This window comes from Pinus tabuliformis, chromosome 7 (genome assembly GCF_031772625.1).
Source record: "Pinus tabuliformis cultivar Carrire ecotype Pingquan chromosome 7, CPIR1, whole genome shotgun sequence".
Lineage (NCBI taxonomy): Eukaryota > Viridiplantae > Streptophyta > Pinopsida > Pinales > Pinaceae > Pinus > Pinus tabuliformis.
Window position 1 is genome coordinate 534,603,458 of NC_142293.1, and position 21,190 is coordinate 534,624,647.

Genomic DNA, 21,190 nt, shown 5'->3' on the forward strand with positions numbered 1-21,190 from the left:
GGGCTCATTGTGCCTAATCTTGATTATAGAACCCCAACGAAAGCCTTAATCCAGAACACAGATAAATATCGACCTTCTCTTTGGTTTTGCGAGACTACCCAAGGCCGCAGAAGGAATTTCAGAAGATTGGACAATGAATATGTGTTTCTTGTGGAGGATCTGAGCCTCCTTTTATAGGGATTGAAGGGTCACAATTAGGGAGGCTGACCTAATCAGACTTGGAGGGAAGCCGACCTCATTTGAAAATTTTGAATACTTGGAGCCAAAAACCACTTAATTTGGAGGCCAACTTTGTCAACAAGATTGATTAAGCTTGCACTTGACCATTGAGCCCATTTAAATTAATTTTCTTGAATAATAAGAAATATTTGCTTGTGACTTTGACCAGTAATTCGAATAAGCCCATTTTCTTAAATAATAAAAAAATTGCTTGTGACATATCCTTTTGGGGCTTCTTGACCAAGAATGGGGCTCTAATCTAGAAAGAGGCGTAACTCCTTAACCATGAGGAATTAGGAGCCATGCCACCTACCATCAAAATTGGCATGACAAGGAGAATTAGATGATGATGATCCTAAGTCCAAACACAATGACCTTTCCATCCAAAATTCTCACAATTGAGGGGCATCTAGGGCTTCCTATGGCTTCTTGACCATTGGATCTTCAATCAATGCAATCTAGACAAATATTAAGAGCGTTCAAGAACCGATGTTGGTATCAATCACAACACCATTCAACAAGGTAGTCCATTTCAAAACCCATCAATTGCTGCTTTCAGTGGGAACCTGTTCAAAATCCATCATTGTTGGTTTGGTGTAATCTCATTAGAAACCTGGACCGATGGGTTCAAGATGATCAATGATCTTAATATACCGTGACGTAAAAATGATGATCCAATTAGTAGTAAGGTTAGTTAGGTGGTTAGACCATCTTAACCATCTTATACTGCCACTGTAAATGTAGAGTATGATAAGAAGAGAATAGTACATATGTTCGATACATAGGTAGTCTACCTCAAAGTAAATCTGGGTGTGTTGTTGCACAATTAGTGGTTAGGTGATTAGAACACCTTAACCATCATAGGGTACTGCAATTATTACCGATTTAATGTATGATAAGATTATGGTATTGCAATGGTAACTGATTTATTCTATGATAAGATATGTGAGAGAGTGGTACATGTATGCAGTACATGGGTAACCCACCTCAGGGTAAGCCTAAGGTATATTGTTGTAGCACTATTAATAATATATGCCATTTATTACTCTCTCCAGCATATCTCGCGTTTATTTTGATGTGCATAACTGCATATGCTGTTAAAAAATATTATTAAACCAATGGTCAGCTTATAGCTTATGATATACCATTTCATTACAAAAATTCACCATGGAGGGGGTATCTAAAATCTTGTTAGATTGGAGGAATTAGTCGTCCCAATAGGAGCAATTCTATTTGTCAACTATTCTGGAAATGTGTTACGAGGTACTAACATAATCACCCTATGCTCATGGCCACATGGAGTGTGCAGCCATGTTTGATGGCATAGTAATGAAGACATGGCATTGACCTTGGAGTAAGGTCTCCATTATAGCTTTACATAAGGAATCAAAACCATCTATCATGCAGAAATTGCATAGACTTGATATTTGCATACCCATGGTTGGTTAAGAAGGCATGCATTTCTTACAACACCAAAGCTAGTGTTCCTCTATCATGTTGTGCTTCAGCTGAAGGGATACATCAACTCAAAAAAGACATGTATTGCATACTAACACCAGACCCTTGCTCCTTTATTGCATTGTGCATGAGTTAAAGAAACCTATCTCTAATATAAGATTTTATATCTCATAAGCCAACATTGCAGAATGTAAACTAACCTTAGACTTGAGCTCTGGAGAAATGCCAAGAGCCTCAGGCTGGCGTAGCACTCCAGATTTCACACGCACTGCACAAGTTGTGCAACATCCTGTCCATTTAACAAATCCAAGTTCCAACTTAAGTACCACCCTATAACTGTGATAAAGCAATAAATTCACATAAAATATATACAGACAAGTTAATTAAATAGCAATAAAAGTTAAAACAATCTAAGAAAAGCACGTCAATGTTTTTTCCTTATTTGCTAGGCAAAGAATTAGAAATCGTATAACCTTTAATATAGGATATTAGACCAAAGAAGTCCCAATGGATATTACTTTAAACTCATTTTATCATAGCTAATTCATAAGATTGTGAGAATTAATATAAGTGAAAACAAAGGATGAACTCAAGAAACAAATTTATAATATCCATGAAATAGTGCAAGTATACATAACACGGGTTAATACCTTAAGGGATTGGCTGAGGCCTCTCCAAGTTGAAAGAAAAAAAAAATTAAGAAAATGGAATGAAACATTGTCATCTTGTACAACTATCAAATACAAAAAGCCATTGAAAGGAATAAATTGTCATGTTGCAAGTACCACTTTTTTTTGTTTGCATGTGTGGAAAAATGTGTTAAATTTTTGTAGCTACGGTCAGTCTTCATAATTATTTTAGCCCTCCAAAGCAAAAGAAATGACAAATATAATATTGGTTTCAAGACGGCTTCAAAAGCAGGAAAATTCAAATTTTAAATTTTGAATTTTGGATTTTGCCTCCAAAATGTAAGGTCGGCCCTAACTCCTTAAGTCGAACCAGCCCAAGGGATGTGCCCATTTGGGCACTCTAATTTACTATATATACTCCAATCATCGCCCTCCATTGGCACCAATTCAGATCACCATCTGTGGCAAAATAAGAATGAATCTGAGGCAAACCAGAAGGACGACAAATCTGAGGCAGAATAAGTGGACGAATCCGAGGAATGAAGAAGGGCAATTTCTGAGGCAGCAAACAGAAATTTCTGAGGAAAGTGCAGGAGGCCAAATTTGTCTCTGGTTGACCAGGTTTGACCTAGGTATGTTTGTGGTCAGTTTGACTTTGTTTTTGATTGGAAGATCAGATTGTATTTCTTGTTGAATTGGACAAATCTCTCTAAGAAAAGGTTGATGGGTTTTTCCCTGGTTAGGGTTTTCCCAGGATAATTTTTTGTGTCTCATGTTTGGCTGTCTCTTCTTGATCCCATAGTCATTGTTGTTTCACAGTTTAGATTTTCTATGTATAATTTCTTAATGATGAATGTGACACAAGATAAATTAATGAAGAAACCATTGGAAGTAATTATCAGTCTACAAAATCATGAAAAATCAACATGGTATCAGAGCATGGGTTATACAGCAGCCATTAAAGAGAAAGCCAAGACACTTGTTGAAGGAAAAGCCGCCTAAGCTTTTCTATACTGTAAAAGCCAGGTCCTGCTTGCGTTCAAGTATGGAACAAAGACCAAGTTTGAAGGAAGATTGAAGCCCTAAGTCGGTTTAGAAAACCCTCATCCGAAGTTCTGTTTAAAGGGCCGAAGTATGGAACAAAGACCAAGTTTGAAGGAAGATTGAAGCCCTAAGTCGGTTTAGAAAACCCTCATCTGAAGTTTTGTTTAAAGGGCCGAAGAAGTCTGTTGGAAATAGGCTGAAAATCCTCCGTCTGGTTGCAGAGGGCTGAAAGGCCTTAGGGTCAAATTCTGTTAAGGGCCGAAAGGCCTCAGTCTGGTTGCTTAGGGTCGAAAAGCCTCAGGGCTGACCTCAGGAAGGCCGAAAGGCCTCAGTATATCAACAGGAGAAGCCGAAAAATCTCAGGTTTATGACCAGGACGTGTGAGAGTTTTCTCAGGCATGTGGGAGGCCAGCAAGGCAAGCAACTTGCTTTTTGAAAATTGGTCTCTGTGTCATCGTCTTCCACTTTGATAATATCAGATCCCTCCACTATGGAACCTTCTTTTGAGACATTGAAAGTAATGAAGTTTGATGTTGCCTTTACAGTAGACCCTTGGTGTTTACAATGACTTTCGGATAGTGTTCGACTCCTGGGTCATTCCAAGGAAAACTATGAAATCTGGATTTACAAACTAAAAGGGAGACCTCAACAACACTCAAGGAAATTCTACAACTGTTTAATGATTCTTACCGGAATTCAGCTTTGGCCATTCTCACAATGCAAAATGAAGATGAGACACTTGATTCTTCTCTTGATAACCAAGAAAGCCTTGATGAAGAAGTTGGAATGAATGAAGCTTTTGATGATGAAAAGCCCTCGGAAATTTGAATGCAATAACAATGTTGGAGTACTGAAGGATGAAGGCTTGAATACCATGACCTTAAGCTTGTAATCTAAAATTCTATGAAGCAGTTATAGGTTGTATTTCTGTGGTATGATTGATCATTTATAATCTGGTATGGACAGCATGCATAGTAATGATCTGACGCAACAAGGGCATTCATAAACTTACAATGGAGAAGGGGCGGAGATTAAGTATAAGGCTGAATAAAGCTCTAGTAAGCAGTATAGCAGAGCCTACTTTAAGCTTAAACGAGGGTTCTCTTTTGGGTCTGTTTGGGCAGCCTTAAAAATTCTTGAGGAAGATTCAAGAATGTCACTAATGAAGGCAAGATGAGATCTGCTAAGAAGGATGGACTATGTGCAAATCCTTACACCTGTACCAAGAACATTTTGGCAACCTGAAGTGTGATTGAAGTTTTTATGAACCTGGGTTTCCCCTGGAGATGTTGCAGTCTATTACAAAGTGTTGTTTTTCAAGCTGCTAAGATCTAAGCTTCTAGAGTATTGATGCCAAATGCACTGCTGTGGAAAATCTTGTATGACTGAGTACAGGCCCTAGAAGATGCATTGCATATACTACTAATATTGTCTGTTGAGGTCATGATTGGATTGACTGAGAGGTGTTGTTGGTGCTAAGAGAAAAAGGGAGCTGAGTAGAAAAGCTCTCACACATAGAGCAAGCGAAGTCATAAGACTTGTGCTAAAGGATGACCTCCCTCTTGGAAGAGCTAGTATTTTTTGGGTTTGTAAACCCGGGAAAAGTCTTGAAGGTTATAATTTAGAAATCCCTACGGTTTGGGGATAAAACCCTAGAGCTAGACCTAGACCAATGTTTCCGTTGAAAGAAGAAACCCTAGCTCATGCAAGGAAGGAAAGGAAAGCAGCATGTTGATGATGAGGATGAGGATGATGAGTTTGCAGATAGATTTTATTTCTGCAAGGAAATGATCAATAGGGAGTTGACAATTCCCTACAACCCTCAAAGAAAAGTACTCTATAATATATATCTCTGTTCCTTGATTATTATTGTTTTACTATTAGTTAGCCTCTTGTCTTTGTTTCTTATGATGGGTTATAATCATTTCTTCCATGACCTCCTAGTGAGGGTTGCAGGTGCATCATGAACGTTGCCAAGGCTCTGGCAGTAGATGGAAGCAGTGGAAGAATGAAGCAAAATTTGTGGCAAGAAGATTCTCCCAAGATCAGTGATCTGTGGTGGGAGAAATTGTATTGACATCTAGAATCGTGCTTGATGACCGAAAGAGCTCCTAGTTCAAAGGAAGAGAGTAGGCTAGCAAGTTTGAAGGATGTCATTGTGCCGAGATCCCTGGAAAGTCATTGATTACTTCAAAGTGGATTTACAAAATCAAGCATTTGGTAGATGGCAACATAAGAAGTACAAAGCGACAATTCTCAATGGAAAAGGTAGAGGACTATGAGGTGACATTTGCTCCAATTGTCAAGAAAAAGAAGTGTGCAAGGAAAAACCTCTGGACTTTGAGTTACATGAGAGGGGATCTCATGTTTGCAGACTGGAGAAAGCTTTGTATGAACATTGGACATGGTATGGATATCTAAGAAATCTTGGTTGATCTTATTTCTGATGAGAATGGAAGGACTCACTTCTCAGAGGGAGCAGCAGTGGTAGGAAGATTTGTTTCTGTGATAGAGGGATCAGCGATGACAGAGAGAGTTGATCTCTAAGTTCGAGATGAAGGATCTTGGTTGGATACATTATTTCTTGGGACTAGAAGTGTGGCAGAAGTCGGATGAGATCTTCCTTGGTCAAAATGAAGTGTATTGTTATGATCCTTCAGAAATTTGGGATGATGAACAACAAGTCCATGGCCATTCCCATGGTATCCAAACTGATAAAGCTGAGTGGCAGAGGGAACAACGTTGATTGTCTCCGCAGGATTTGTTTCAGCTTCTGAGGAACCGTAAAACAGTTGTAATGATGGATTCAAGCTAGTCAATTTATGGTTGAGCCAAGGAATATGACACAACATGTGTTTGAGGTACCGGCATGGTACAGACTATAGTTGGATATAGATATGTCTCTTACAGCTGCGAGGATTCATAGATTCAAATTGGGCTCGAGACGAGAAAAGTACATCAGGATGATGATTCAACTTGGATTCTGCTATGATGAGTAGGAAGCTAACAGCTCTATTGAAGCAGAGTATATTGCAATTTGTTTGGCAAGTCGTGAAGCAATGTTGCTTCGGAAGCTACTTGCAGAATTGTTTGATCAAGTGTAGGAAACGACCATGATGACAGGTCAAAGCACATGGTACAAAAAGGAGCATTGAAGCTCCTATGTATGTCTCTGGTCAAGTTGGTTGTTGACATTCTCTCAAAGTCGTTGTCCTTGTATGAAGTTGGCATACTTCTGGGACAAGCTTGGAAGTCATTGAGAATGCTTCACTTGGTTGAAGGGAGTGTTGATGTTATAACATCAAGGGGTGGATAATCTCCCTTAGGTCATGGGTATTGACCGAGAAGCCATGTAATATGGTTGGGGGGATTGGACCAGTAGCATCAAGGCTCGGATTGCTCCCCTAGTCAAGGGTTATCTGACCATATTGCCATGGGTTTTGGCTAGTGGGTTGAGCTTGTGCCTTATAGCATCGGGCAAGTATTTTTACCATTCAATAGCACTTGATGACATGTGGGAATGGTAAATGGGTCTCGAGTTTCACCATGGGCCAGGTGGGTTCCTGACAAGACTCCAAGTGGCAACTTGGTAGATTGGTGACCTAAGGACTAGCCTTGTGTTAGGGGATGCCTGACCTGCCAATGGGTATTTGGCTTGTGTTTGACTAGATCCTTTGCAAAGGAGATGTGACTAGTGGGTTACTAGATCCCTTTGCATGATGTTGATGCAGGATGCTTTCCACATGTAGTGGATGGACTCATCAACATATTTGAGCTCATTCAACCTTTTCTTGGGATAGAATTTTTTGATTCAACAAGAGAACATCTAGAAAAGTCATTATGAATACCTCCCTAGCTAAGAGGGAGTGTTGAATTTTTGTAGATATGGTTGGTCTTCATAATTATTTTAACCCTCCAAAGCAAAAGAAATGACATATAATATTGGTTTCAAGACGGCTTCAAAAGAAAGAAAATTTGAATTTTGCCTCCAAAATGTAAGGTCAACCCTAACTTCTTAAGTCGGTCCAACCCAAGGGACATGCCCATTGGAGCACTCTAATTCACTATATATACTCCATTCGTCCTCCTCCATTGGCACCAATTCGGATCACTATTTGAGGTAGAATCAGAAGAATCTGAGGTGGAGCAGAAGGACAAAACCAAGGCAGAATAAGAGAACAAATCTGAGGCATGAAGAAGGACAATTTGTGAGGCAGCAAACCGAAATTTCTGAGGAAAGTGCAAGAGGCCGAATTTGTCTCTTGTTGACCAAGTTTGACCGGAGTATGTTTGTGGTTAGCTTGACTTTACTTTTGACTGGAAGATCATATTGTATCTCTTGTTGAAATAGACAAATTTCTCTAAGAAAAGGTTGTTGGGTTTTCCACTGGTTAGGGTTTTCCCAGGATAAATTTTTGCCTTTTGTGTTTGGCTCTCTTCTTGATCCCACTATCATTGTTGTTTTAGAGTTGAGATTTCTTATGTATATTTGATTAATGATAAATGTGACACAAGATAAATTAATGAATAGATCATTGGTAATTATTAGTCTAGAAAACCATGAAAAATCAACAAAATGCATCTCATATTGCATTACTAAACAATAAAAAGATACATTAATAATTCCCCCCTCCTAACATAAACTAAGTGGGCAAGCATGTCCACTTTAGCTTCAACATCTAAAGAGTCCACATATTCCGTAAGAATATCCACTAGAAATCTTCCTCATCAATCACCATAAATTCCCTTAAATCTTGCTTATGATTGTTGTCTAAAACATGATTCTATGGTCAGAAAGGTGTCATATGCAATCTTAGATGGGAGTTGTGCCATCACCAATAAGGAACATGTGTCTCTCCATCCACTATTGACTTTCACATCCATGTAACAACAAAATTATAAGATTAATAAGGAAATGTTGCTAACCAATTTGTGCTAGGAAGCAATGTCATGTAGCTCTGTGTATATCTTGTGTCTAAGCTCCACAATTTTCCAACAATATAAGTGGATGGCTTAAAGGAAAGAGTAATACATCTCATCTTAGAACATATATAATTTATGCATAATGCTTTAATAAATATGGCTAGGGGAGCACTCATATGGAACAAAATCCAAATATAGGGGTATGCCACTATTGGAAAAAAGTTAGGGAAGCTTATTAAATTGTGTTTTCCATACATGACAGTTATTTGTGATTATGCTCTTTATTATGTGTGTATTCTTTTATCATCAAATAAATGCCAAAAAAACAGAGATCACAAGAACACAAGATGTAGGCATCATGCCAAGGAAAAATCCCTCCAATAGGGGAAAACCCACAAGAACTTCTCTTCTTATCAACTTCAAATGAGACTTCCAAGACCATAGACTCAAGACCAACACACCAAGACTAGGCCAACTGTTGATTTGGGGTACCATCGGATGTGCTCTAGGCCTCAAATTTTGCAGGGAGGCTTGGGCACATGCATTCCAAAGAACCCAGAAACCGTTTTGGGAAATTCCACACATAGATGATTTTATTAAAATAATTAATATTTTTAATGGAGTTCCTAAGTCTAAACTTAGGAAAATTAAAATATTAATGAGTATTAATCGAATTGTGAGCGTAACTTCTAGATAAAGACAGAGATCAAGTCAAAAAGATCTGAGCCTTTGATTAGGAGTTAATCTAGGTCGTTGGTTATCCAACAGGAAGATAAAGAAGGGGCTTGAGGGTCATTTGGAAAATACACCAAGAGATCAAGAGATCGAATTTCTGAAGTGAGAAGTTCTGAGGAGGAAGTTTTGATTGAGATTTCTTGCAATTGAGGGGCAGGAATAGCATCCGAAGAGAGAGAGATTTTCTCAGCTGAAGAATCATTAGCAGAGAGAGGCAAAGAGTGATCCAATAGCCCAGATGTAGAGGCTGACGTAGGGCCACGTAGAGGCAACGCAAAGGGTGAGAGAGAGTCCAAGATTTTGCTGGGGAAAGTCAGTTTCAAAAGTCGGGAGCCGGGGTGTGATACCGGGAAGTTGAGCACAGAGTCTCCGAGCAGCAAATCAATCAACAGGCTGGGTAACCCAGAGCCTAGAGAGGTTGACGCAAAGACTGCGTGAGGACTGCGCAGAGTAGCGTAGGGCCTGCCAAAGGCACTTCATTCAGTTTCTGGATCAACCAGGATTTTCTTAGTGATTGTGTGAGGTAATCTCACAAATATTTCTGCCAGTATTTCTCTCTCTGTAACTGAATAACCTGAGAGGTATTTAGAGATGTATTCAGAATTTTCTACTACTTAATAATAATAAACCCTCAAAGTTGTTGCACCGGTTTTCTCGCATTGGGTTTTTCTGGGGACATTTGTCCAAAAATAACGGTGAATGTGTTTGTATTTCCTTGCTCAGTTTCTATGTTTCAAAATCATATTTAATTTGGTGTAGGTTTCTTCAGTAATTTGCTTCAATATTTCAAGAAGAAATTTGAAATAAGTTTGTAATGTAATTTACAATCTAGCTGAAGTAGATTCAACTGGTTGTAGTAGGATTCCTGAGATTGTTAGATCTAGGAATTTTCACACCAACCACCCAACCAAGAGATCTGCTTTTCCAACAAAGTCTGTTGCTAGCTTCTACACAATTCAGTCCTGTGGAAACCCTAATATCATAGAAAAATTGCACAACAAAGCATATCCAAGGTGAATGACGTCCTCCCACTTCTTCGTTGGACTTCCTACCTTTTTCTCAAGCCTTTTGCACTTCTTTTCTTGCCTCAAATCAGATCAGATGTATGCACTTTGATGTGTGTTTAATGGAGGTCGAATTCCTTCATATATATAGGCTTCTTGTGGACTGGAAGGGCCTCTTCTAGGCCAACCTGATCATTGGTGGACTCTTAGACACTTCTTTTCATAAAATATTTTTTTTCTTGATTACATGTGCCCAAAGGGTCTTACACATCATGACTTTGACTTTTACTCAAAATAAAATCCCTAGAGCACTCAATGGGTGCTTTGACCTATTGACCAATGACCCAAGCATGAAATCCATGCTTTAATAAGTCAATTTCTTTTACAATAAAATTCCTTTTTCTTTTCTTTTGACAATACATTATGACATGACACAAATGACAATTATGAAGACCAAAACTAGTTACAATTTCCAACACTCCCTCTTAACTAGGGAGGTATTCATAATTGTCCAACTAGTACAAGGATAGTACTCCATTTGAAAAGTTCTTATAAGAAGAGAACCAGATTGATAAGCATCATTCATCATAGCCAGCATTGTCACATTACCCAAGGCCTTAACGGGTACACTCTATCTCTCACAAGATCAAAGCACAATGTTGGGAGGCATTCCATTGGACACCATATCGCCTCATCATGGTACATACTCCACCTAGGATACCCAAAGTAATCCTACCATCAGACCATTCTTATCCAAGTCCATGTGACTTAGGATCTCCATCCTAATCCATCACATTACATGACTCTAAGAATGTTTGTCCAAGATGCTTATCCAATCCAACATTCTCCTTATCCATGTCTATGTACTTGACTTAGGACATCAGTCCTAATCCATCAAGGTACCTGACACAAGGAGAACCTAACAAGTTATCATTCTAGATATAAGTCTTTCAAATTAATCACATCATTAGGATTTGGTCGAGTTTCGAACCAACTAATGTGGTTCATCTTGTCCTGAAGATAAACCACATTATTTGGTTCGAAATGTCGACCAAATCCTAATGATGTGATTAATCCAAAAGACTTCTATCTACAATATGGTTCACATAAGTCTCAAATCTAACAAAGTTATCATTCTCCCTATTCATGATGCATGCACTAGACTTACGACTATTAGTCTTGGTCTTTATTAATGAAGCCTTTTCTATTGAACCTTCCCAATCTTCAAGTTGCACATAGCTTCCTCATAAAAGTGATCTCCCTTCAAGACCTTCAGGATATCTTCATATTGCTACCTCACCATGCCATTTTTTCTCATCCTCAACATCTTCATGGTCCATCTCCACAAGAGTTTCCCTTCCTACATCAGAGTGCCCAAGGATCGAACCTAATTACCAAGTTTCTATTTGCTTTCGGAGGTCGTACTTGATGTTGATCATTAGAAGATATATATTCTAGCGAGAAAGGTCCTTTATTAGTTACTTCAGGGTCCTTTCAATTCCCTTCCTCCATCATGCTCATTATTTTCAAGGAGTCACCATCAAGCACGATAGCTTCTTTGCTTCTTCCTCCTTCTCATCTTACTTTTACCTGCAATTCTTTGATAGCAAGTACAACCAAGCAAAATATACAAGTACAAGTGCATGAAAATAGATTTGTCACTCTAGGGTTTCCATGGGATCTTAGAGAGGGAGAACTCCTAGGATTTTTAGATCCAAACCCTAAATCTTTTGATATTTCCTTTTGAAACATCAATCCTGGGTTTGAGTCTCAAATCCAATTCTACCCTTACCAAGATTTACCATTTTCCCTAGACTACCTACAAACCCTAAAAATCAAATGTTAGGCTTTCTATGAGGGAGAAAAAAATTACCCTAGATGGTCCTCAGTCGATAGCCAATAGCCACCAAATAGCTCGATGTGCCACCACTTGAGCTAGCCATGTGGTCCCTAGCCCCTCTGTTATGATCGTATGTTTGAAGGTAGGCCTCCCAACCCCGAAGGTATGGCTTTTCATTGGTATAGTTGAGGAATGTTGTTTACTTATCATGGACAATTGGCATGGACTGGTGAGTGGATTCAGAGGAAAGAGTGAGCTAGGTCTGTACTCTTGTCTCCTCTGCCGATTTGGTGGTTAGCCTTGTTTCCTAGTCCCGTGGGATCTCCTTTATTGGCTATTAGCTTTAGGAGTGGCACTACATGGGAAATCCCAATTTTGGTTGCGTGGAACTGCTTCCCAACACCATACACATCACTCCCTTCTGCTCATTACAACCCCATTCATCATATTTCCCTATCGGGTCCACATTTGTCTACTGGATCCACAAAGGGTTTGCCTCCCACCCCCCTTGCCCACACGTTGGGTTGGGCTTGGAACGATGCCCCAAAGGTTGATGCAGTCAAAAAGAAAAGAAAAAGCATATTTTGGCCACTCTCAACAGGAAATGTACCATAAAATGCAAAAGATAGTCGGAACATACATATTTAGCACGTGGGAAAAATGTTAATTTATGGTAGCATCGGATGTGCTCTAAGTCTCAAATTTTGCAAAGACGCTTGGGCACATGTTTTCCAAAGAACTCAAAAAGCGTTTTGGGAAATTCCACCCAGAAACAATTTTATTAAAATAATTAATTATTTTTAATAGGACTCTAAGTCTAAACTTAGAAATTAAAATAATTAAAGGGTATTAATATAAATTGTGGGTGTAACTTCTAGAAGAAGATGAGGATCAAGCAGAAATGATCTTAGCCATTGATTAGCTTCTAATCTGGGCCGTTGAATGTCAACGAGGAGATTATTTAAGGAGGCTTGAGGGTCACTTGGAAAAACACACAGAGAGAGTTCAAAGAATTGATTTTCTGAAGCAGAGCAGTTGTCGGGAGATTTTCGATAGTGAGCTTTTGCAGTGAGGGGCAGGGATAGTTGGGTTGGAGTATCTTCTCCAGGACCCAGGATCAGCAATAGAGAGGCAGAGAGACACCAGGAGGAGGCAGCACAGACCCAAGAGGGGTTGACGCTAGGCTAGAAGAGCCCACGCCGAGCTAACTTAGAGCCAAAAGGGCTCACGCAAAAGCAGCGCGGTCTTCCAGTGCAGAAATCTGAAATCTGCCAGAGAGCTGAGATTTCTAAGCCAAGAAGGCTGGAAACTGCTCCAGAGGGCAAACGTTTCCCAGTTGGGCTGATGCAGAGCCTCTTGAGGCTAATGCAGGGCCAATGTAGAGATAGTCGGGGACAATTGGTTCCGCTGTCAAAATAGCCGGAATTTCCGAGTAGAGTGAGGTAATCTCACTAAGTTTTTCTGCCAGTTTATTTTCTCTGTAACTGGATTGTCGGAAGGGCATCCAGAGTTGTATTTAGAAACTACTGCTTGATAATATAAAACCCTCAAAGTTGCTACACTAGTTTTCCCACATTGGGTTTTTCCTAGGACATTTGTCCAAAAAAAATTGTCACTTATGCATCTTTCTCTCTCTATTTGTTTTGTTCTTGTTTTGGGCAAATTAATTAATTAAGTGAAGGTTGCAGTGTGTTAGCTTCTATATTTGTTGTAGGAAACAGTAAATAATTTGTTTTAGTATTTAACAAAAAGGAGAAGTTTAATCAGTTGTTGTAGGGGGTGTTTCAGGCGGGATTCTCGAATTTTCACATGGTATCAGAGCATTGCAGGTGAAGCAAGAAAAAACAATACCAAAGATCCTGCGCTGAGCAGAAGAGGGAGTTCAAAAAAGCTGTAGGAGGTAGCAGTTCGAACCCTCAGAGGGTTTATGCAGTTTTAGCCGGAGGGCTGAAATTTTCAGGCAGTCTCTCTCCGAGTGAGTCAACAGAGAGAAGGGCTTCCAAATCAAGTTTTTGTGGGACGCAGTCTTTTTTGTAGGTCGTTTTGTTGGGCAAAAAGACATCAAAGGAGAAGGAAGGAGCACGGTTGAGGGAATTTCTCCTTAGAGGACTTCCAGCCAAGGAGTCTGAATTCTCACTTACTGAGCAACAGTGGAGAGAGGCGGATCTACAAGCTCCAGCAGGAAGTCTGTAGCCAGTCTAATGCTACGCAGAGGAGAGAGGAGGTCATTCGATAGTTATTATGGCAGAAATGGCAACCAGTGGCTTGAGGGTGTTGAAATTTCTAAGTGTGACACGTTAGAAATCCCTACTACATTATCTGGTTTAATTTCTCCTACTTGTTCATTCCATTAACAAGTTATTTATTAATATAAATACTGAAATAAACACAAATGCAGCCTTAACTCATATATAGATCAACCATTGAAATAATTGAGACTAACACACAAGGGACATCGTTATTTCTAGACAATCGTCCACAAAAAAACCCAATGCGGGAAAACCGGTGCAACAGATATGAGGGTTTTATTATTATGCAGTTTCTGAATACAACTAGGGTGCCAGAAATGGCTCATTCAATAGAGAATGCCCTCGACAGTAGTAACTCCCTTCAAAGACAGATATTCCGGCTAATCAGCAACCAAATGATGAGCCCCACAGTGACTATTCCTTAGCTGGAAAGCGAAAGCTACTCCCCACTTCCTTCTGGAACTACATCACCCTCCTTCGGCTCTACGTCAGCTTACCAGCACTCAGTCTGCCCCACAAAAATCACCCAGCGCGGCTCCTCATCCCTCTGCGTCAGCTCTGCTAACCTCTCCATCAGCCTGTGTCAGTTCTGCTAGCCTTTGTGTCAACTCTAGTTGCCTCTGCATCAGCCCAGGTTGTCTCTGTGTTGGTTCTCCGACACTATCTTTTCCTCTCTGCTATGTATTCTCGGCCTCGTACCGAACTACCCCTTGCTACAACAGATCACTGGTTCGATTCTCTCAGCAAACCCCGCTCCAGAAAATCGAACTAACTGATCATTTTGGTGTATCTCCAACTGACGCTCAAGTCTCCTCTTATGCTTTTCTTGTTGAGTCTTCAACGGGTGAGATTAAGTCCCTAATCAACAGCTAAGATTAGATTTGGCTTGATCCATGTCATTTATAACATTCTCACCCAGTTTTATATCAATACCCATTAATATTTTAATTTTCCTAAGTTTATACTTAGGAACCCCATTAAAAATATTAATTATTTTAATATCTCTCCAACCGGGTGGAATTTCCCCAAACCATTTCTGGGTCTTGGAGATCTTATGTGCCTTAGCCTCTCCACCAATTTTCATGGCTAGAGCACATTAGATGGTACCACAAATCAACAAATGGATCAGGACAGGTTTGATGGGGCATCCAACCACGTCATTGGAAGGCAAGAATGTTGTTCCTTCTAAATGAGCATGCCCTCAAGGCATACGTCAACAGCGTGGTGGTTGTCCCTATAGATGCAGATCCGTTGAAGAAATACAAGGCTGAGATGGCAAAGGCGAAAAGAATGATCCTCGACAGAGTGAAGGATCATATGGTCTGTCACATTGCTAGCAGAGGAACTGCTAAGGAGATATGGGACGTTTTGTCTACGTTATATCAGAGATCTTCCGAGCAGCGGAAGATGTACCTTGAACAAAAGTTGAGATCTGCGCAGATGCAAAAAGGGGAGCATGTGGATACATTCCTCACAAAGCTTCAGGAGACCCTTGATGAGTTATATGTTGTGGGGTCTACACCTCAAGACTCAGAGTTGGTGAGATTGGCCCTCAATTCTGTCTCAGATGAGTGGCAAGTCTTTGTCCAGAGTATCCTTGGTCAAATGCAAGTTTGACGGAAGCAGCAGCGGTGGGTCGAAGCCTAAGGAGGAGGAGGATAAAGCAGCCCTTGCATCGAAGGGGCAGCAGGAGCAGCGAAGACGTAAGAAGGACGTCTCGAAGATCAAGTGTTTCAGGTGTGGTGAGATGGGTCACTACGCTACACAGTGTACTCTCAGGGAGAGGGGCAAAGATGAGAGACACGATCCGAAGGTTGCGCTCGCGAAGATTGAAGAGGAGGAGTTCGCCATGACAGACGAGATACCTCCAGGAGGGAGGTGGGCTGATTTGGAGCTATAGTTCGAAAGAGCTACAAATGGGCAAGATCCTTGAGAAGCCCACCTCTTGGATCAATTCCTTGCTACGGGAGCCCAGATCACAAGTAGTAGGATGGACTAGTGTCGGATGGTGCTGAGGAGTGTCGGAGAGACAGTTGCAGTGGCTAGGAGCGCCAGAGTCTGAGCAACATAGAGCAGAGTTGGCAGCAGTGCAGATGGCACAGGGCATAGGTCAGCAGCAACACAGTAGATTCGAAGGGTTAGTGCAGAGACTAGCAGCAGTAGGCTCCAGCATTCACGTGGTTTCATACTGAACACAGTTAGTTCAGTAATTTGGGATGTTTTTCTGTTGTTGATGTAGTAGCCGCAGTAGGTTGTAGTGCAAAGGGAGTTGGCAGTGGTAGTGCCAACAACAACACGGATGCAAAAATTCAGAGGGAGTTGTAGTACAGATGCAGTGTTGACAGTGGCAAGGTCAGCAACAATACAGATGTAGCATTTGCGCAGAGGTTGGTGGACAGCGTGTCAGACATCAGAAGCACAAAGGGAGATGTTACGAAACAGTGTGATACTTCAGTTGGAGACATTAGTAGAGCACATTCCTCGTTAAGAAGGAGTGTTCATTTCTGGTAACATCGGATGTGCTCTAAGTCTCAAATTTTGCAAAGATGCTTGGGCACATGTTTTCCAAAGAACCCAGAAAGCGTTTTGGAAACACCCAGAAACAATTTCATTAAAATAATTAATTATTTTTAACAATGTTTTTAAAACCGGAACCGGTGACCGGACCGGTCCACCTAATGAACCGGTTTACCGACCGGAACCGGTCTAACCGGCACTGGTTTGGTCTAAACGAACCGGTTTTAAAAAAATACATTAAATAATTAATTTTTAATGAAACAAAACTATTTTTAAGATGTAAAACCATGATTCCAAGCCAATAGAGACAAAATATGCAAAGTTTGCTCATTTATATACCATGTAAAGGTGAATACATCAAAATGGCACCGAGTGCAATACATATCATTAACAAAATAGCAAAATACATAACAAATGAGGCTCTAAATGGCCTATAAAGTCCAAAAACATTGCTGCAAGTTATGAGGCCATTGGCCTACTACAAGTCTACAGTATACACATGATCAATCATCAAGTTCATTACCACTACTAGTAGTAGACACAAGATCATCATCAGGAGCTACATAGACATCATCTGGTTCAGAGTCTGAGGATGCCTCAGCCAGATCTGCAACCTCAGTATCAATGCCACCAATGACAATAGAAGTGGACCTAATGGAAGCACGAGTTTGTCGACCTGCATGACTAGTGCCTTCCATTGGTTCCTTGCCTTTCCTTGATGCCGCTATTGATCCTGGTTCTGATGCCACCACATAATCTGCTTCATCCCCCGCCAAAGCCATGTCGATATCAAAATCAGCCTCAAACACAGGTTCTTCAGTCTCCTCCACCCATTCTGATGTTGGATCAATATCGTCCAACACAATGGGATCTAGATCAGGAGTTTTTCTTATCATTTGGAGCTCTAATTGCATTTATTGTTTACCCCCAAACCATGAAATCCTGAAAACCATTAAGTCTGCTGAATTTTGAGTGAAATCTAAAATTCTAGTTTCTCCATATGAAATCCAATGAGGTCGAAACCACTCTCAAACATCCTGAGTCATTTCATGGTAATGTTAAAAATTTAAGTAAAAGGATGAAAATGAAAATTAAAGGAAATGTCACTTTTACTTTAAGAATTTAACATTACCATTAATTGCCAACATTGTTAGGGTTGAAACACCCTTAGTCCCCCCCCAAAACCCCTCAAACACAGTCAAAAACATGTTTTTTTAACTTTATGGTGGTTGTGCCTAAAACCGGCCGGTTTAGGACAAAACCGGCTGGTTTGTAACAAACCGGCCGGTTTTGTCCTAAACCGGCCGGTTTTCACCGGTTAGGGCCAAAAATCGGGCAAATGAAGGGTCTGACCGGGTTTTTAGGCCGGTTCGGACCGGCCAGCTAGCTAACCGGCCGGTTTGACCGGTTACCGGTTTTTCTGAGCGGTTTTTAAAACTATGATTTTTAATAGGACCCTAAGTCTAAACTTAGGAAATTAAAATAATTAAAGAATATTAATATAAATTGTGGGTGTAACTTCTAGAAGAAGACGAGGATCAAGCAGAAATGATCTTAGCCATTGATTAGCTTCTAATCTGGGTCGTTGAATGTCAACGAGGAGATTATTTAAGGAGGCTTGAGGGTCACTTGGAAAAACACACAGAGAGAGTTCAGAGAATTGATTTTCTGAAGCAGAGCAGCTGCCGGGAGATTTTCGATAGTGAGCTTTTGCAGTGAGGGGCAGGGATAGTTGGGTTGGAGTATCTTCTCCAGGACCCAGGATCAGCAGCAGAGAGGCAGAGAGACACCAAGAGGAGGCAGCACAGACCCAGGAGGGGTTGACGTTGGGCCAGAAGGGCCCACGCAGAGCCAGAAGGGCTCACGCAGAAGCAACGCAGTCTTCTAGTGCAGAAATCTGAAATCTGCCAGGGAGCTGACATTTCTGAGCCAGGATGAATGGAACCTGCTCCAGAGGGCAGACGTTTCCCAGTTGGGCTGACGCAGAGCCCGTTGAGGTTGATGCAAGGCCTACGCAGGGCCAGCGCAGAGATAGCCGAGGACAATTGGTTCAGTTGCCAGAACACCCAAAATTGTTGAGTAGAGTGAGATAATCTCACTAAGTTTTTCTGCCAGTTTATTTTCTCTGTAACTGGATTGCCGAAAGGGCATCCAAAGTTGTATTCAGAAACTACTGCTTAATAATATAAAACCCTCAGAGATGATGCACCGGTTTTCCCGCATTTTGTTTTTCTAGGGACATTTGTCCAAAAAAATATTGTCACTTGTGCATCTTTCTCTATTTGTTTTGTTCTTGTTTTGAGCAAATTAATTAATTAAGTGAATGTTGCAGTGTGTTAGCTTCAATATTTGTTGTAGGAAACAGTAAATAATTTGTTTCAGTATTTAGCAGATAGGAGAAGCTTAATCAGTTGTTGCATTAGGTGATTTGGGTGGGATTCTTGAATTTTCACACAAAAGCCAAACATGAGCTCCACCCCTTATCTATGGGCATCACCCTGGTTCCTATGGGCCCTAGATGAGCCCCCTCCACATTTAGTAACCCATGATTTTACCAACCCCTGGTTGGTAATGAACTGCCCCACCTTAAAGGGGGTATCTACTGTTGTATCCTACACATCATGCTCTCATCCCCTGGAGCCCCGAGCAGTTATGAAGAAAAATCAATCAAAGGCAAAAGGCATATGAAGAAGGGTGGAAAAACAAAGGTCGGGGTAACTCATGTACCACGATTGCTCCCTCCTACACTCATATACCCAAGTGTGGGCTTCCCCTATTATAGCTACCCTTGTACCATGGCATGTGGCTTAGAGCCTTCCCCTGATCCCCACTCCATTCCATCATTATATCACATGCCACCTACCACTTGATGGATGTACCATGGACATGTCACCCCCTTTAAAGGTTGAAACCACCTAATAGGGTCCTTGGTTAACCCCTTTATTGAGCTTGGAGACACCTGTACATGCCAAAGCCCACTATGGAAGGGCATGCCACCATAGAGTGACCATTTGATTCCACGACTTTTAAACTCTTTTACTTGATTATCTTAATGATTGGTTGTACTAGAAGACAAGGGGATGCATTGGATCTTATGCAGGATCGCAAGTAGGTCTCCATTTGGTGTTTGGTCTCCCTATATGGGGTCTAAGCCCTCTAGAGGGTCACATTGGCACCTGTAGGGTGAGCGTAGAGAGCCATGGGCCTCCACCATATCAGGAGCACTTCATGGATCCCCAACACCATTCAGTGATTGCTCGTGTTCTACCTTTTGGACGAGAATGATGCACCTGGATCACCATTCCCAGTCGACTCCACACTTATACCACACACTTGGCAGAGGTTCCAAGGTCCATATGAGGATGTGTCTCACTGTGGGAAACAAAGGGAGGGCTTATGTCATCATCGTGGCCCTTGCAGATGGTTTACAGGCATTATCGATCCACTAGGCGACCCATGAGGATGTCATTGTGCCCCCACAACCATTTGGGGACACCACGTGTGACTTGCTTGGATATCAAGGGGCCAACCCCTTATTCACTATGTTTGGAGCCTATTCTCACACATTGGCACACTTTGGACTCCCCTAGGCCTTCTCAAGGGCCCAACGACTCATTATGTTTACTATGATGCCCTCTTGATGAGCTTATCTTTCTATTTTGGAGCTATCTTGATGGGCTTGTCACCAAGAAATGTTATTGTTGTACATTATTTTATTATTTGGGGCTCAATTAGGCCAATTAGGCTATTCGAACTCCCTTATGGATTGTATAAATTGATGAGAGGCTCATTCATTCCTCTCATCATCACTTGGATTGGATTAGTATCTCTTGAGAGATTCACACTTTTTGCTGGGATGATTTTTTTGGAATTTCTTGATGCGCTATGATGTTTGGATTTTCGCTATTGTCTTTGGAGCTTCTTTCTAATGCAAACTTGATGAATGGATATACTCTCTCTCTCATGTAAGTGAACCTTTAATGTTATTCTTGTTATCTTACTTGTCAAATGCATGTATATTGTTATCATTATTTTTGTATGGGTTAATGTAATGTGAAATTCTTTCGGGACCTTGAATAATGCGTTGCTCTTTGAGGGATTGGGTGAATGTTCCTAGAGGCACCTCTTAGGTTGAAAGACCTCGAAATTTCATCTATTTGGCAAATTTGAAGTATAAATATCTAATTACCTAGTTGTTGCCCTTGAATAGGCTAGCGAAGATTAATTAGGGCTCCTTAGCTCACGAAATTCCTTGATCTAGGTGTATCTTGACTCCATTAAGCCCCCTAAGCAAGGCACTGATCCTCACATCCTCTTGGTGGTCAAATTTATCTTTCTTTTCTTCACTCTTCCCAATTCTAGGCCTAACCCTAGAGGGTCACCTAGGGCATCAAGCGAAATCCTTTGTAGCCATCCAAACACCTTGAAAATTGGTCCACAACTATGGTGGGGTCTTCTCAAGGGGTCCTCCAAGTTTGAGCACAATTTGACGATGGAATCCCAAGATATAGCAAGCCCTAGCTATAAGACCATCTCTTTCCCTAGGTTGATTTGGGTTAGTGTCCTCACTAG

At 40.9% G+C, this 21,190-nt stretch overlaps 1 protein-coding gene across 2 annotated transcripts in view; it reads right to left on the reverse strand.

Moving 5' to 3' along the window:
* FDC2 (2Fe-2S ferredoxin-like superfamily protein) overlaps positions 1-21,190 on the reverse strand; it is a 267,848-nt gene that overhangs the window by 195,856 nt on the left and 50,802 nt on the right. For both annotated transcript variants that reach the window (XM_089456047.1, XM_089456046.1), the window contains exon 3: positions 1,878-1,966. In XM_089456047.1, the coding sequence (XP_089312173.1) occupies positions 1,878-1,966 (89 nt within the window). The remainder of the gene's footprint in view (positions 1-1,877; positions 1,967-21,190) is intronic.